At 38.5% G+C, this 17936-nt stretch overlaps 1 protein-coding gene across 2 annotated transcripts in view; it reads right to left on the bottom strand.

The window, feature by feature from the left end:
- RGS7BP (regulator of G protein signaling 7 binding protein) overlaps positions 1–17936 on the bottom strand; it is a gene marked incomplete at both ends in the record, with an annotated part of 115406 nt that overhangs the window by 33871 nt on the left and 63599 nt on the right. The window contains one exon of one of the 2 annotated variants that reach the window (XM_082837391.1): positions 6267–6397. In XM_082837391.1, coding sequence (XP_082693517.1) covers positions 6267–6397 — 131 coding nt within the window. Of the gene's footprint in view, positions 1–6266; positions 6398–17936 lie in introns of those variants that run through there. The other variant, XM_082837392.1, reaches the window with a different exon arrangement.

Here is a 17936-nt window from a genome sequence, read left to right on the forward strand (position 1 = left end):
TCATTGACCCCAGAGTAGTAGTCATCTTGGTGGTTCCATTAGCTGAGTGAGGAAGCAGAATCACAGGGCACAGGAGAAGAGCAGACAATGGAAACACATTTGAGGGAGATCCCTGTGAGGCTTTCACTTCTCCATTTCCAACCCCTAAGGTAGAGCAGAACAATGTGCAGACGGTATTGACTGTATAGTTAATTAATTTCAACTTTCCTTTAATGGGTATCATGGCTAAATCATGCTCCCTTTGGATCACAGCAAATATCTTATAAATCATTAAATGATCTACACAGTTAACTTTCCCTCTCATCTTAAAAGTAACTCTCTGAACTTATTTTGGTAAGAAATTAAATATACAATAAATTTTAGCCATTAAACATGGTATTTTGGAATACGCGCACCAATCGTTGTCAGGTGTGTGGATAAAATTCAGCCCATGGTGCTAGTATCTTTCATTTCCCGATTTGATATATTCTCTTGCCTTTCTCCAATGTGGCTTAGTGGGAAATGGTCTGGTGTAGTGGAACAATCATGAACTTTGCAGCAGGATTAATGTGCTCTGTGACCTTGGACAACAAGTTACCTCTTTGAGCCTCGGCTTCTCCGTCAGTAAAATGGGAAAAACGATACTTGAGGATGAAATAAGATGATATGTATAAAGCCCCTGGCAAGTAGAAAGTATACAATAAGTGGAAGCTGTTATCATTGCTGTTATCCTAGTCCTCAGCTGACATCTACTTTGACAAAAGGTGATGAATATTGTGTGTCCTGTTCACTGTTTGGTATTGATATATGAGGACACGGAGACAGAGTAATAGATGGTGTTAGATTGCCCTTACATTCCAGAAGTTGGTTATATTTGGGTTCTTCAGATAGTACAAGTTGTTCTGGTCTTGGGTCCTTTGCATTAGATACCAATGTTTATGAAGTTGTGTCCTTCTTGTCATTAAATCTCAGATTAAGTTCTACCTCCTCGGAGAGCTTTGACCATCCCTTCTAAAGTAGCCACCCAGTCATGGTCACTTTCTATTACATTACCTATTCTAATTATTGACATTGTAATTTTAGTGTTTGGGAGTTTTAGAAATTTTTCCCCCCAAATTTTAGAAATTCTCGTGAATATTTCTCTTCACGAGACTATATACTCCATAAGAACAGGGATCTCTTCAGCCCTGATCGTTTCAGTCTCCCAGTACCTTACACAGGTGCTCAACAAATATTTGTTCAAAGAACAAATGCATGTTTCCACTCATAAGTTGAATCATAATCTATTTTAAGATTTATTCTGCTTCATTTCTTCAAACCTAATGTTCTATTTTAGTATCAATTGCCTCATTACACTGGAAAATAAGGCTTTACTTGTGGTTTTGTTCTATTTCCGTCTCTGCGTTGCTTGTTTCTTTTATTGGTGGGTCATTTTCTTTACATTTCTTAATAGGAGGCTGAATACCCTGGAGTCTTTACTGCTCATATTCTATTCTTTGTCTTAAGTTTATCCTGTATTTTGCTGGATGGATGGCGGTTCATTAATTTCTTATGAGAGCATCTTGAGCTCTCAACTCCCACTAGAGTTTGACATTTCTCTCTTCTTTCCCCTTTTGTGACTACATTTCCTCCACATTTTTTCTCTCTTTATATATACTGGTGGCACATTGCAGGGGAAGAACCCATCTTTTCTTAGGGGGAGGAAGGGATAATGGTATACCTCAAAGGACCTGGGGACAATCTGGCTGTAAGTGATGGCAGAAGAGTGGAGCAGAGTCAGAGAAGACCCTTGAGAGAGCAAGGAGAGATGAAAATAAAGATGAAGGAGCAAGTTCACATGTGAAGGGGGGCTGCACTGCAGTGCTCTCTCTTCTCTGCTGCTTTCAGAATGGGAAGGTTGTCAAAACTGACTGACTGCGGTGAGAATGGGAGAGAGGAAAGCTGTGGTCAAAACGGCAGGATCATCAATTCTCTTAGAATTCTGGCTTCACTTTCTGCCAATAGAGTGAATGAAACCCGTGGTCGCATTTTATCTGGTGTCAGGAAACAGGCAATAATGGTCAATATGATACATGGATTCAGTTGTGGGGAAAGACTTCCTACCTACTAACTGTGAAGAAGTGAGAGAAACTATTTTTCACTATAAACATAGAAATTAGACTTTGTCAAGTAATGGCCCAAGCTAAAACTTTAAGTGTTAAAATATGAGATTACACAATGACTGAAATTATTCCCATCTGTCATCTTCTCCACAGTTTTTCAGAACCACACTCTGCATGGTATAATCCAATATCCTTTATTAAATGTGGGTTTTTATCTTATATTACCATAATTTACTTTAACTTTCTTGGCCATGAAATAAGACAATCATCTTAGTACTGTTTGTCTTCATTTTTTTGGCAATAGCATGATCTTATAAAGTATAAAAGATTTCCAAGTAGATTGTACCAATCAGACTTATGAGACAGCAAAAATTCAGAAACATGGTGCATGCAAAAATCATGAAGGTCCACTGAATATGTTGTTAAGGACAAAGGATATTTATAATTTGCTTAATTGGGAGAGAAGGACAATCTTCATTATTAAATTCAAGCTTTCTGCAGAAAATGAGATTTAAAATGATTTGAGGCTTATTTTTCCCAGAAACAAACCATACTCCTTGCCCCTGCGGTAACCTTGTGTGACCTTTTTCTTCAAAGAGTAAACACATGACTACTCAATACAATAGTAAAACTAAATGTGATATTCTATACTTTCTGGACTTATGGTGGCAGTCAGGGAGGTAATTAGAAATAAAAATAAATTAAGGGGCTTCCCGGGTGGCGCAGTGGTTAAGAATCTGCCTGCCAATGCAGGGGACACAGGTTGAAGCCCTGGTTTGGGAAGATCCCACATGCCACGGAGCAAGTAAGCCCATGCACCACAACTACTGAGCCTGCGTGCTCTAGAGGCTGCGTGCCACAACTATTGAGCCCTTGAGCCACAACTACTGAAGCCCATGCGCCTAGAGCCCGTGCTCCACAACAAGAGAAGCCACTGCAATGAGAAGCCTGTGCACCATAACGAAGAGTAGTGCCTGCTTGCTGCATCTAGAGAAAGCCCACATGCAGCAGTGAAGACCCAACGCAGCCAAAAATAAATAAAATAAATAAATTAATTAAAAAAGTAAAAGTACAGAGAATTGGAAAACAACTTGGCTTCAGAATCTAATCACGGCAAAAAATTGACCAGAGACTCTCATATAGAGCCCAAATAATGACTCAATTACAATTCCTGTTTTTCCTTGATAGAAGACAAAGAGTAAAGAAGAATTGGCCAAGCTGTAATAAGAAATTAGGATGGAGAAAAAATTAGCTAACCTAAAAGTTATCAAAATACGAATTTTTACCATAGCATTAAAAGAAACATACCAGAAAGAGATTCTAAGCAGAAAGAGATTTCGAGTGTTATAGACTAGAATGGGAATCACCATTCCCCTAAGACTCTGAGGACTAAACTCATCCCTCAGTATCTGTATGTGTGTGGGGGAGAATGGGGGGTTGGTTCTAGGACTTGCCATGGACACCAAAATCCATGGCTCAAGTTCCATAGTTGGCCCTCTGTATCCATGGTTCCATATCTGTGGATTCAAACAGCCATAGATTATAAGCATAGTACGTGATCTGCGATTGGTTGAATCTGTGAGGGTCAACTCTGTTTGATTTCTTGAAGGGACTGAGTGAGCTCATCTAGACAGGACCCCTTCCAGCCCAAGGCCACACTAGAGATACCACTGTTTGGATAAAGAGTATATTATCTGGCATCTTAATTCTTGGTAGACAGGCTCCTGTCTAGTGGTGATAAAGAATAAAGCATACAACAAAGTTGAAAGTATGCACTTAGGTGAGTAAGAATAGCCAGGTAAGGGCTTGAAAGTTTCCATTTTTATACATATGATGGGGTGATTTCCTTTTGTTTCAAAGGTAGCAAAACAGTTATCCATCTTCATTGTGTTTCAGAGTCACCTGGAGTGCCCCCAGATTCTGATTCAGTGGGTCCTGGACAGGATTCATGAGTCTCCATGTTTATCCAGCACCCTGGATAATTTTGAAGCGCATTTTCTAAGGATTTGCACTTTAAGTAGTAATGATTTTAGAAGAATCAAATAGAAATCCATCTGGAGACTTAATTACAATGGGGAGAAATCAAAGATTCCATCAGGTATATTCTTTTTAGAGTCATACTTAGAGTGTTAGGTGCTAGAGCAGGGAGCAGAGGTTTATTATTTTTAAAGGAAGAGGCACGGAAGGACAGGGATCAGAGACGGACAGTGAAGATAGGAGGCAGTGCAGACCACATGAGCTGATCAGTTAAGAGATGATGTGTTTTTTATTTATGTGGTCAAGACCAAATACGATAAGGAAGAACCTGGATGAGGGAATCCCTGTTACTTTTAAGCAGAGAGCTAGCAGAGAAGGGTCTTCCTTTCAAAAGTCATTTGTGAAAAGACAGAAAGTAGGAGTGGATGGCAGGGAGACCAGGTGAAAAACCAAGGAGTTAGAGTGAGACAGGGAGTGGGGGTCACATGGTGTTATGGACAATCATCAGGGGAGATTTCAGGGGCAACATGGGCATGAAATACTGCAAGCACAGCCAATGCAGACCTGGGGAAAAAAATGACCCATACCCAGTCTAGTCAACCATGATTAGAAAGAATGCAAATACTACTCTGTGTGTGTGTTCATATGTGAATGCGTGTGTGTGTGTGTGTGGGGTGATGGTGGCAGTGTATGAGAACAGAGAGGACAAACAAAGACATTGGGCCAGTGACAACTGTTTGGGTCATCACTGTGTCTGAGTATTCAATTTTCTGATCAGGACTCCTGAGTGTCAAGAGGATAATCTCTCCAAACATGAAGTAAAGGTGGAAACCCATGAAAATTCAGCCTTTAGAAGGAAAAAGAAAAAGATAATATTCATGTATAGAGAAAATAATCTCTCTTTGGAGCAACGTAGCATAATTTTAGTTCTGACTTGTGCATACATGTGTATGCAAGATTTGATTTTTACAGGTACTTTATCATGTCATCTAGTTCCTCTCAAATTGCATGCTCATTTGATTTCATATCTCTTCTTTAGCTGCTTCTTCACCTGAAAGGTCTTTCTTTTTCCTTCACTGTCTGAACCCTATCCTCACAACCTAGCTCAAGTCCCACGCTTTCTAAAAGATTTTCCCTGATTATTACAGTTTACTGACCTTTTCTATCTCTGAATTTAAATCATAGACAAAGGTTACCTTCTGTGCATCCCTCTATTTCTTGATCTCAAGCACAAAATGTTTGCGTTCAGGAGGCTCCCAAAAATTATTGTTCAATGAATTAGCAAAGAAAATATAGATTGAATCCTCCAGTGACAGAAACTTTTGGCTTCCTCCCCAGCATCCATTCCATTCCATTCCACCCTGTCCCTTTATGCAGTAGCCACTGGTTGGGTGGGGTTGACTCATCTCCTAGCTCCAGGAATGGGCCTTGATTGCCTAAACCAATCAGTTTAATTCCATCCCCTTGGCTACCGTGATTGGTTCAAGTGTAGACATGTGGTCTGACCTGGTCCAGCTGGAACGAAGCTCAGGACATTTGCTAGTCTATAATGGGAGAAATTCTCTCTGTATGCATATGTGATGACTGAAACTGTTGGAATCAGTTTGCAAATGTGTGGGAAGGGCAGCTTGAGGGTAAAGTCAACTCCCCCCACCAGAAGGCAGAACATCACTCAGAATGGGAGTCAGAAGTCTGATCAAGCCATGCTGAAGCCACTGCTGCCTCTAGAGGTTTCATTCATTTAAGCCAATGTAGTCTCTTTATAGCTTAAACCAGGGAATGAGATTTTGTTTGTTGAGTTCCTCCTATTTTTAAATCTTTGGGACACAACTTATAATTTGTCGTCTTGCAACCAAATACATTTAGGGAAGTAGCAGCAATCTTGGATAGCATTTTCTGCCCTAGTAAGATCATTATATAATTTGGCTGCCCATGCTGATTCTAGCCAAAATCATGTTCACAAGTGGTAAAATAATAAATTTGAGAATTGTTTCTACCACAATTTCTATTCAAGGTGGTCAATGTTCTTATGTACTTTGATAGTACTGATATAGACTTCTTTTATTCATTTATATCAAACATTTCCTGAACATTTATATCCATTCCAATTGTGTGTAGATAGACAAATGGTACATATAGGCCTTTGCAAAAGATGAGGTTTTGTTTAACATTTCTCAGTGTTTATGGCAATATATTAAATGAAGATACCTTTTCGATGAAATTGAAGAGACCCCAGCAGACATATGGATTTTAGCATCTCTGTTGTGTACATTTCTAAGCAGCATTGCAGCTGAATGTAGAGCCGACAGATTTCTGGATGGATCTCACCACCTTCTGGGCTGCAACAGAATGAAAGAGAAAAGCTGTGAACATTCTCAAGATTTCACTCATCAGCCATTTGTCTCAGCTCTGAGAGGGGAAAATGCCCACTAAAGATTTCTAAAGCCTTGGGTCTAAAATATAGGACTTCTTGCTTTCAAACCAATAACCAAGGTCACAGTTCTTACATAAGTGTCTTTCTGAATAACAGCTCTTAATATTTTTCCCCTTCAGCAGCAGATTTCTGCTAGGAGCTTAAAATCATAAATGTTTTAAGTAATTGAAAATATCAGACATTTTCAATTTAACTGTTGGAACAAACTCCCAAAATATATTTAAACCATAAGACTATCCTAGCTTGCAAGAAGAGATTAAAAACTCTTATTTTTAGAGAAACTAATGAAGAGCTATTCAGTTACCAGTTAGAAGATAGCTCTTTAATATTAAGGCCCTAGCATAATATGGTTAGAGAGCCAAGATACAAATTATTTTTATCAGTCTTTTGTCTCAGTCTAAAGGACATCCTTTATTGTTTGCTATGGTTAATTTTTCAAAGGCTAAGTGTCTTTAGTGAAAAAATGAAAAATTTATGAAAAAAGAAAAGTAATAAAATTCTAATAATTTTGCTTAACAATCTAAGCCTAAATAAATACTGAATTTATGCTCTAAAATTTATTATAAAGTACTTGAGCCTTTCTCTATTAACTGTGGTAAAGCAAACAAATGTGAATATGATAAAACATGGAGTGATCACTTTTTAAGAGGAGAGGAATTAGTTGTTGATAGAACACTATTTTATATGCAGGTAAAATAGCATGTATTGAATAAAGCAAACTAAACAAAAGGGATACAATTTAGAGATAGATTAGAAATGAAAGAAGTCTAAAAGGGAACTCTGTCAAATGTCCTAATGTGTTATCTTTATTTTTATCTCCATTCATTTAAAATGCAATGAAATCTGACTAAACAATGCAGCATCTGGATTTGATTCTTTTGTAAAGTGGTCAGTGGCATAATGTCAGGTGCTATTATCAGAAAAAAGATGGTGGCTTCATTTTTATTTAAGTTCTGGAATCACACTATAAAGAATTTGTATTTACATAGCACTTTACAATGATAATAAGTTTACATTTTGAATACTTATTTAGTAGATGAGCCAGCATTATTCAACAATATGGCTTATATAACACAGGAAAATGCAGAATTCTTTGCCTGAGTATGAATGATGCCTGCAAAGTTATTCTATGTCTTTCCTGTGTCAGAACAAAGGACCTCAAAAGAGCTCATATGCAAAATTTGGCTTTATCTGAAAAATAAGAGCCTATATTACTTTCTCATCTGTGTCTCATGGGTCCAGCCCTAGGCCAACACTGGAATCAAGTATATCTTTGGCGGAAGTCCCAGATTTTCTTGCAGAGCTTCTTCCCCCAGGTGCTTTCCACCCTCAAGCTATCCTCCTGCTCGCTGGAGTTCTCCCCCATCCCTCTGCCACACACACACAACGCCTCATTATTTCATATCATCTTCAGCCTTTCAAAATGTCTCTGCGTCTGTCCCCTCCCCTCTCCTCATGGCCCTGCCAGACTCTGAAGGAATAATGGGCATCAGTGGTTCACATAATAAAAAGTGATCCTGGTATATTACCTGCTAACATTGATTTTGATAGAAAAAACTGAAGGTAATGTCCCAAAGACAGGCTAGAGGGAAAATATTTTAAAGCAGGCAGGTGTTTTCCGTGCTGCGTCATCATTTCCATCACAGCTGCTTATTTTCACCTAGGCATAACATTGGCCCTAGTGGCTCATATGCAGATTAAAAAAAAAACTATAAAGAGTCTGTGGTATGTATTGTACATTTGATGAATGGGGCAATTAGCCAGTACAGTATCGTTCCAAACCATGGAGTATTCTTGTTTTCAGAAGTACAAAATATGTGTTTTGTGGCCTAGTTCCAAAAATATGCAAACTTCATATATATATATGACATTTTATGTAATTTAAACAAATGATTACTGTATTAACAAATCTTTAGAGCCAATATATTATTTTACAGCTGGACTGTGAGAGACAAAGCAATGTATTAAGTGCTTTTGAAAAAAAGGCACGTCAGAACAGAGATTAAAATGCCTAACTCCTATCATTTCCTTGGGTGCCAGCTTCTTAAATGCCTCTGTAACCAACAGAGATTCTCTAAACTGTGGAACCATTTTGCCCTTCATACATGTTATGGGAGGAAACTGAATGGATGCTGCCAAATCAGCCTAACAAAAATTAATTGATGCTAAAGTTGCGTTATAAATTTTCTGGTTAAAAAATTCTTACATGTGCTCATATATTATCCTTTAACATCTTGGAAAATTGAAGTATAGAGAAAGAAAGAAACTAGTCAAACAGCAACGGGCAAGTTATCTTTTGTGTTAGCGTTTCCCAATGCCTTGACTAGGCTGCATTAGCCTCAGGTCTTGTACAATTTATTTCTCCCACTTTAAGAGCTCTAAGCTGTATTACTGCTACTGATTACTAAAAGTTCATTAAAAGAAAAATTGCTGAATGGGTTATAATACGTCTAATATGATCAGTGGGCTGAAATACATTTTTGAGAAGAATTAAGAGCATTTGGGTTATTTTTGTAACAAGTGAGCAAGAGTCAGAGCCTGGAGAATGGAGGAAAAGTCAAGAAAACAACAACGTGGAAACTTGAAACTTCCTAGGGATAAGTTACAAGGCCTAGGGGAGATTTCACATTGAAACAAAATGAGGCCTACATACTTACTCCAGGAACGGAAGCAACTTAACTGAGAGGTAACGTTACCATGTGTGACTGATGCTTAGTCTAAAATGATTTACTCTTATTAATCCAGTTGAGGTCTATGAGAGTCACCCTGAGGTGATGCTCATTTAATTCAGTGAAAGAAATTTCAGAAGTTAGTGACTTAGGTGTGATTATTTATTTATTTTTCTATTAAGCAGAAGTCAGGAGCTAACCTGATCATTTTGATTAATTTGAAAGCCTAAGTATTAATAGAAAAACACCCTAAAAATTAACTTCGACAATATTTCAGTTATTTAGAGCTCAAGTTGAATCCAAAAACGTTTAAAATAACTGCCAAGTTATGAATCTTTCAGTCAACTCTTTAAGGATGAGAAACAGGATTTAATGTCTTAATATTAGGACTTAAGAGACCTGCACTGGTGTAGTAATAGGGGGACAAGAACACAGACATTGCCTAAGTCACCCCTTGATAATGCAAATGCTCTCTAATGTGAATATTCTTTTTTTTTTTTTTTTTTTTTTCGGTATGCGGGTTTCTCACTGTTGTGGCCTCTCCCGTTGCGGAGCACAGGCTCCGGACGCGCAGGCTCAGCGTCCATGTCTCACGGGCCCAGCCGCTCTGCGGCGCGTGGGATCTTCCCGGACCGGGGCACGAAACCGTGTCCCCTGCATCGGCAGGCGTACTCTCAACCACTGCGCCACCAGGGAAGCCCATAATGTGAATATTCTTATTTTGTAATTCAAAAGTAATATGATGAACACCCACCAGAATGACTAAAATTAAAAAGACTGACAATGCCAAATGATGATGATATGGAACAACGTCTCGTACATTGTCGGTAGGAGTTAAAATGGTACAACGCCTTTGAAAAAAGTTCTGGAAGTTTCTTATAAAACTGAACATATACCTCCCTATGACCTGGCAATTCCACTTCCAGGTATTTACCCAAGAGAAATGAAAATCTGTTCATAAAAAGATCTTTTTAAGAGTGTTCGTAGTAGTTTTATTTAGAATAACTAAAAACTAGAAATAGCCTGGGTGTCTGTCAAGAGGAAAGTGGATAAAGAAACTAGAATATCATACATAAACTATACTTCAATTAAAAAGAAAAGCAACTAGAATATTCATACAATAGGATAATACTCAATAATTAAAAGGAGTAAACTCCTTAATCACAGAACAATACTGATAAATCTCAAACACATAATCTTGAGTGAGAAGATCCTTATACAAAAGAGTAAATACTGTATGACTCCATTTATATGAAGTTCTAGAACAGATAAAACTAATCCATAGTGATAAATATTAGAACAGTGGTGGAGAGAGTATCGACTGGGGAGGGATATGAGAGGGAACTTTCTAGTGTTAGGGTAGTATTCCATATCTAGATAAAAGTTTGAGTTACCTGGGTGTACACATTTGGCAAAAGTTATTGAATGGTACACTTGAGATTTGTGCATTGGATTATATGCAAATTTCATTTTTTATAAAAGAACCATAGGCAGTGATATTTCATAAAGGAAAGTACAGATGAGTTCAAAGTTTGTCCCGAAGCTTTTGCAACATGTACCTGGAAAGTATTACATAAGTGTAAAGAAAGAAAGAGAAAATTGTAGTCAGAGAGATTTTCAGTATATTACAAAACACTTATTCCTTAATTTTGTATTAAGATGTTTCAAAGCATGTTTCACACGGAAGTTGTTGTTAAGGTGACTTTAAATTAAGTTATAAGCACTTTTCTTTTACATATTGTATTTCCTCTCCTTTATCCTTTTCAACGCTTTCAATTGAGGCATAATAAATAAATGAAATTTAAAAAAAAGAACCATAGGCAAATATTGAACTCCACTCAAAGATAAGCATGCTGAACTGTTTAGGTGTAAAGTGTCCTGATGTCTGCAACTTCAGAAAAAAAATACAGATTGCGGAGGGCTAGAGGGATGAACATACAGATAGATGTGTGGTAAAGCAAGTATAACTTGGCATAAATTGAACAAAACAACTGGGAAGCTTTATGACTAGTAAGGTCAAGTTCAGGGGTTAGCCTACTGGGGATTTTGGTTATGAAATGCCTTGGCCCTGCATCTGTCTGTTCTTTTGCCAAGCTTGCCAGACTTGGTGTTTTGCGCAGCTGCTAATAGCTTCTTGAAAACCAGCAAAATGTTTGTTATTTTGAAAGTCTGTCCCTAATGCAGTGGTTTATATATTTAGATGAAGGCAGAAAGACATAATAAAAGGAAAATGGGTTCCGGAGTCAGAAAACTTAGCTCTAAATATAGACTTTGCTGCGTAGAATTGTGATTGTAGGAAAACCACGTTAAGTTCTCCAAGACTCAGTTTCCTCAGCTGTGAAATAGGCATAACAACTATTCATGACCAAAGTATCTCAAGGTTGGTGCAAGGATCAAATGAGATCGTGTATGGGAAAACAAGTAAAAACTGTGAAGGATTGTTAGAAGTTGGCTGCAATCCATCTAAATACATCAAAGTTGTGTATAATCTTATACACAAGCCTTATGGTTGTGTATAATCTTTAGTATTAAAACTTCTCTGCCATTCTAAAACATTGTTTACAGCTACCATATATGGAGCTGAAGGAGACTTTGGTTAAATAAACATACCCTCAGGCTGAGAAAGAAAGGTGTGACCCCATTGACAACCACTCAGCATTTCACAGACTTTGGTGATGACAGATAAACACTTGGGGGTTGTCAGCTAGCAGAGATGGAAACCAGAACTCCTGTTGCAGAAAATATATCCAAGTCGTTCTTCTCAGAACCACCTCTGTTGGCTGTTTAGCCAAATGGCAAGGAAAGACTCAGGGAACCAAATGGGATGAGGGAAAGGGATGATATTCTTTGCTTTATTTTTCAGAGCAAATAGCTGGGGAGGAAAGGGATTAACTGACCTACCCTAGGATAGTGATCTCCGGGATATCTCTTCAAATACCCCCAGTGGTTTCCTCTCAGATAGATTCCACTTATACAAGGATATATCCTAATTCTGTGCCAAATTCAGTGAAGGCTTCAGAGCCCAGCCTTCATACGGTTTCATGAAGGAGATTTCTCAAGGAGGCTCCATGAGTTTACATAATCAGTGAATAGTCAGAGGGCAGAGAGGGCACAAGTGTGTGTGTCTGTGTGTGCATGTGCGTGTGTGAGACCCAGTTATTAGTTTAGGTTTCAAATTCTTAAAATGTAATTACAGGGTCTCTGCAAGTTCATAAACACAGAACAGATGGCAGGTACCTACTAAATGACTATACTCTTTCATAACAAAATAAGCCCTGCAATAGATAGAGGAGCCCAGTTAAGCAGAAGAACAGAAACAAGATATTTTTCAAGGTATCTTTATATAATAATAGTTGACTCTCTCTTTTGTCTCCAATTTTCTCATAATCTTCCTTTTAGTGAATTTTTTATGAAACGTGTGTTTTAAGTGGCAACCTCCTGTATTTTCTTCACAGAGAGTCATAGCAAGTTTGGCTCCCCCAGGAGCCTTTGAAGAAGTAATTGCAGTAATCCCCTCACTTCACCGCATGTCAGTTTCATGGGAACATATGGCTTGGTGACTTTCCTGGCCACTGAACACGAGTCTGGATCAAATTCTGCCTTGGTGCTATTCGGGTTCAGTCAGAAATGAAACTTGACTTTTAACAGCAGAGTAAAACCTGTAGTGCAACAGAATTATCTTTTGGTAGCTACTTTGCATACCTTTTGCAAAGCAACAGGCCTCAGAGGGGCCACACCTTTTATGATTTAGGGCTGTATTCTGGTCTTCATCTCCCTGTTGTTTTGGTCTGCGCTCTGGCAGGATCTTTGACATTTCCCCATGACCCAGTTGAGAAGTTGATAAATAATGGGTAGCATTACCAAGCACCTTGTTCATTTTTTTTCCTATTTAAAGAGTAAAACCGGGCTTCCCTGGTGGCGCAGTGGTTGAGGGTCTGCCTGCCGATGCAGGGGGCGCGGGTTTGTGCCCAGGTCCGGGAGGATCCCGCGTGCCGCGGGGCGGCTGGGCCCGTGAGCCATGGCCGCTGAGCCTGCGCGTCCGGAGCCTGTGCTCCGCAACGGGAGAGGCCGCGGCAGTGAGAGGCCCGCGTACCGCAAAAAAAAAAAAAAAAAAAAAAAAGTAAAACCTATATTTAAACATATTTAAGCACTTTCAAAAAAATCAATAGCCATCAGTTTCCTGACATTGTGATACTTACAATGAAATAAGACTAAAAATATTACTATTGAATTGTAAATCATCTTTTATTCATCTTAATGTTACTGTTTAAGGCATTACTGAGGAGAGCTGGGAGCAGGTGGTGACCTTGGTGATGCTGAAGAGCCTTTTTGGGCATATCCCAGGGCATCTGAGGTTGAAGGAGTTAATGGGCTGAACATCATACCTTTTTTCTTGCTACCTGAAACTCATGCTTATTGATCAGGAGAAAACTAACATTTACAAGGCACTATTCCTTCCATTTCCAGAATAAAATATGTTATTCTGTCTTGGCTTCTTCTCCCAACCTTCCATCCTTTTTGGCTTGAGGGTCTTTTGGCCTTTCCATCTTTCCCTCTGATTTTCTCAATGTTTTTCTCTTTATGGTCTCTGGTTGGGACTTATGTGGGGTCTGCAAACAGCTCTTTAAGCCTTGGCTCTCCAGGTCTTGTGATTCTTACAGCTAGCAGATGGAAGCCTGTGGCTGGTGGAGTCTTTGCTGAGATGACAAGTCAGAACCATGGGTTACATGGCGACAGCCAGCCCTATCCCACTGACTGTAGCTAGGATCAGTTTATTTTTAAGTATACAGGTATATACATATTTACATTTATATTTAAATTAAAGAAGTATATATATATGTTTCCACATTTTAATGAGAAAATATTATTTTGCACCAAAAATCAAGATTTTCAGCCTCTGATGCTTATTGTTTTCACCTGGTAGCAATGATCTTCAAAGATCAGTTATCATTCAGTGATCATGTGTTACACTGGAAAGAATTCAGCTCATTAATTTTCATTATATTCAAAGTCTGGGTCGTTAATTGCAGCAACTGGTTAATTCCTGCTTTTATCCACTGGAATTTTAGGGTTCAACATATTAAACTGTTGGTTTATCTAAATGGCATTTAGCTCCTCATTCTTTTTTTTTTTTTTTTTTTTTTGTGGTACGCGGGCCTCTCACTGTTGTGGCCTCTCCCGTTGCGGAACACCGGCTCCAGACGCGCAGGCTCAGTGGCCATGGCTCATGGGCCCAGCCGCTCCGCGGCATGTGGGATCTTCCCGGACTGGGGCACGAACCCGCGTCCCCTGCATCGGCAGGCGAACTCTCAACCACTGCGCCACCAGGGAAGCCCTAGCTCCTCATTCTTCACTTGATCTTAGCGAAAAGGCCGAGAAGCGATTAGCTCCTCATTCTTAATTATGTCATTAAGCAAGGTGATGCTATATTTTTCTTTAGCTAAAGCTATAGGCTTCATCAATATTGCCAGAACAATGACATGACTTTAAAACAACCTGAGGTAACTGGGCTGACCAAATTTAACTTATTCAATTAATCCAAAAGAGAGTTTTTGATGAAAAGAAAAAGAAATTTCCTCATCTCATTTAACTGGACGGCACAAAATGTTGATCAGTACTTTAATATCTAATGATGACAATTCAGTATAGTTACATATACTAATATGTATAGTTATAGAGTAACTAATTGTCAAATCCATTGTGGTTGTGGCTTCTTCTTATATGTGAGAGACTGTTTATCTAGAGTGATGGCCTGAGAGGTGACAAAACGTCATAAGAGTCCAAAATATAGCTCACACAGGCCTGAAATTCTTTCTTTTTTTTTTTTTTTTTTTTTTTTAGCCTCACAAAACGATTAAACTAGGAAGGCTCTTTGGGGAGCATTTAGGAAAAGGTAGAAAAATGGCATCTGTTTATCATATAAATAACAATGGCAAATACAGATAGCTCCTCCTATGTGCCAGAGCTTCAGTGCTGCCAGTTTAGCTCTCTGGCTCATTTTTCAGTTTACATGAAGGATCTTGAGAAGAGTTAGAACTTTTTTAGCATTTTGCAGTCTACTTTTCCAACTTCAGACTCCTACCCAATGCTAGAAGTTCTTCAAACATTATACCTAATGGGATTCTCTCGTGTTATTCTGTCTTTCTATTGGCATGCAATGATAATTTGTATTTTTTGCATAACTCTCAAAAGATGACACTTCATGACAATATGTTAATGTGCGTTTCTAAGACAGATGTAACAGCTATTTTCTACCAAAAGGCAAAAGCTTTATGCAAGCAGAAGAGACCAGTATCTATACACATGGAAAATATCATATACTACCATGAGTTTTTTTCACTGGACTATAAATTCCTTGAGGCCAGAAAGTTTATCTTATTTATCTCCATAACCTCCAACACTTAACGATTGTCTGGTACATAGTACGTTCTCAATTAAACAGTTCACCAAGGCAGCCTTAAAAAGTAGCGCCTACATGATATGAAGAAGCTGAGGCTGGAATTACAGTGCTTGGTTCTGCCATCACCAGCTCCATTTCACAATTAGAGATTGGTTTCTTAAGAATTTCCTTTCTTGCAGCCTTCTTTTTTTTTCTTTAAGCTGTTTTATAAAAATAATACATATTAGCAGACATTTTATGTAGATAAGTAAAAAAAAGGAAAGGATGACTTATACTAATACCAGAGGTATCCATTATTAATGTTTTGGTATATTTCCTTCCAGATTAATATCCCTAAGAGCAGGAAGTTTTATCCATTACTTCTGTTCCCCAAGCACTTAGCAGAGTGCCTGGCTCACTGAAGGCTCTCAATCCATGATTGTTTAAATGAATCAAACTGAATGCTCAAGGCTGACCATGTATGAATCCAAGTGTTACATGTAGTGTTCTCAAAGGGGCAAGGCTAGTACCTTCAGAGTGGTCAAGTCAGTGAAGGAAGCAACGGTAATCTGAGTACCTGAGGGGGAGAGACCATTTTACAGCAGTAGCTCACGTTTTCTCAAAGAAAGAAAAAATATTAACATAAAGGCCACCTTCCAACCTCCATATAAAGCATAAGTGGTCCTGCAACAAACAGTTCTGGGTTTAGATCTTGATTTCATTACTTATAACTATGTGATCTCAGGCAACTTTCTGAACCTCTCAGTGCCTCAAAAACTGAATTAGGATAGTAATACCTGATTCATAGCATTATTGAAAAGATTTAAGTGAAATAATAGATGGGAATTATATGGTCATAACAAGTACAAATGAACGGGGGAAGTATTCCAGGGAGGCAATTCTGCATGTAATGCCTAGACATCTTTACAACTTTGTTACAGGCTTTTTTCCTATTTAATTATTAATTCAAATAATATTTATTGATTTCCTGCTATTAACAAAGGGAGAATCTGGAAAAAAAGAAGGAAAGCATCACTTTTTCTGGAGTCCTTTTTTAAGAGTTCATGGAAACTCCCATTATTATCCTATGGTGTTTTTATTTGGTGATAACATATTGTAGTCTCCCCTAAGACATTGGTTTTTCTGAACAGTGACGGGAAACTTGCAGTCTTTTGTTTCTTCCTTGATGTGGTATCATTTTACTGCCATCGGGTTTTCACCTTAATGGCTCCATCATGGAGATCTGCATATAATTTTTTTTTCTTTCTTAATGGTAAAGTATAATGTGCCATTAGGTGAAACAGAATGAAAGGACTCTGCACCTCTGCCAACAGTCAGCTCAAGAACAGAAATAGCTCTTCCAAGCAGACAGACATATGGGCAGGAGAGAGTGATTTACAAATCTTTAGGTCAGTCTCTCCAATAGAGGCATTACTTCTGATTTTTAAAATAGTATGAGTTATGTAAGATCATTAGCCTTTAGCTAGGAAAAAACAAAAAGGGTCGTGGGCTTCCTCACAGGACTTGAGGGTAGGAACCCGCTTTATTATTTCTTGGCATTTGATTCAGCATTAGCAAAGTGCAATAAAAAGAACATTTCATGGGCGTTTACTAGGTGCCAGATACCATGCCAAGCACTTACATCTCATTTAATTCTCCCAATGAATCTGTGAAGTAGTTGCTGTCCTTATCCTTAGCTTACCGATTGAAGGAAATGAAGTTTAAGAGAGGTTAAGGAACTTGCTCAAGGTCAAACTAATTGTAAACACAGTGAAAAGACTCAAACCTAAATTTATGCTTTTAAGTACTCTGTAATATTACCAGAACTGAGTGCTCAGGAACCGAACTGTATTTATATCTTTGTCACTCATCTCATGCATAGTTATTGAGAGCATACTTTATGCAAAATATTGTGCTAGGAATGAAATAACTTTTTTTCTACTTTTTATTTGTTGAGGCCCTTAATTATTGTAGCTTAAGTTGGCCCTACTCCTAGTTCTTCAATTTTTCCATTTATAATAAGTGCACAGTGGTATTTTCTGCCTGGCTCAGGGAAATACATAACACTAAGGGAGCATAAGTGTATAACACAGGATGCATGCCAGGCTAGTGCAAGCTGGTGTTTGTGGGGGGAGCGGGGAAGACTGCCAGTGAGGACAGTGCGTCCCCTAAGCCCCCAGGGGTCCCTCCATGTAAGCAGAGCAATGAGAGTGGGGAAAGGGTGTGTTAAATATTGGGTATGGAGTTCTCTTTCTGGCTTTCTGTGCTCTTTTCTGATGCACAAACATGAATGGATTGAGTGGGGAGTGGGTAGGTGCCCTTGATGCTGTTCATGGGTCGTAACTATTCTCTCTTTTGCCTACCGAGAGGGAGAAGTCTCCAGCATGTAATGCAGA

The sequence above is a fragment of the Leucopleurus acutus genome (assembly GCF_964270905.1).
Source record: "Leucopleurus acutus genome assembly, chromosome: 3".
NCBI classification, from domain to species: domain Eukaryota; kingdom Metazoa; phylum Chordata; class Mammalia; order Artiodactyla; family Delphinidae; genus Leucopleurus; species Leucopleurus acutus.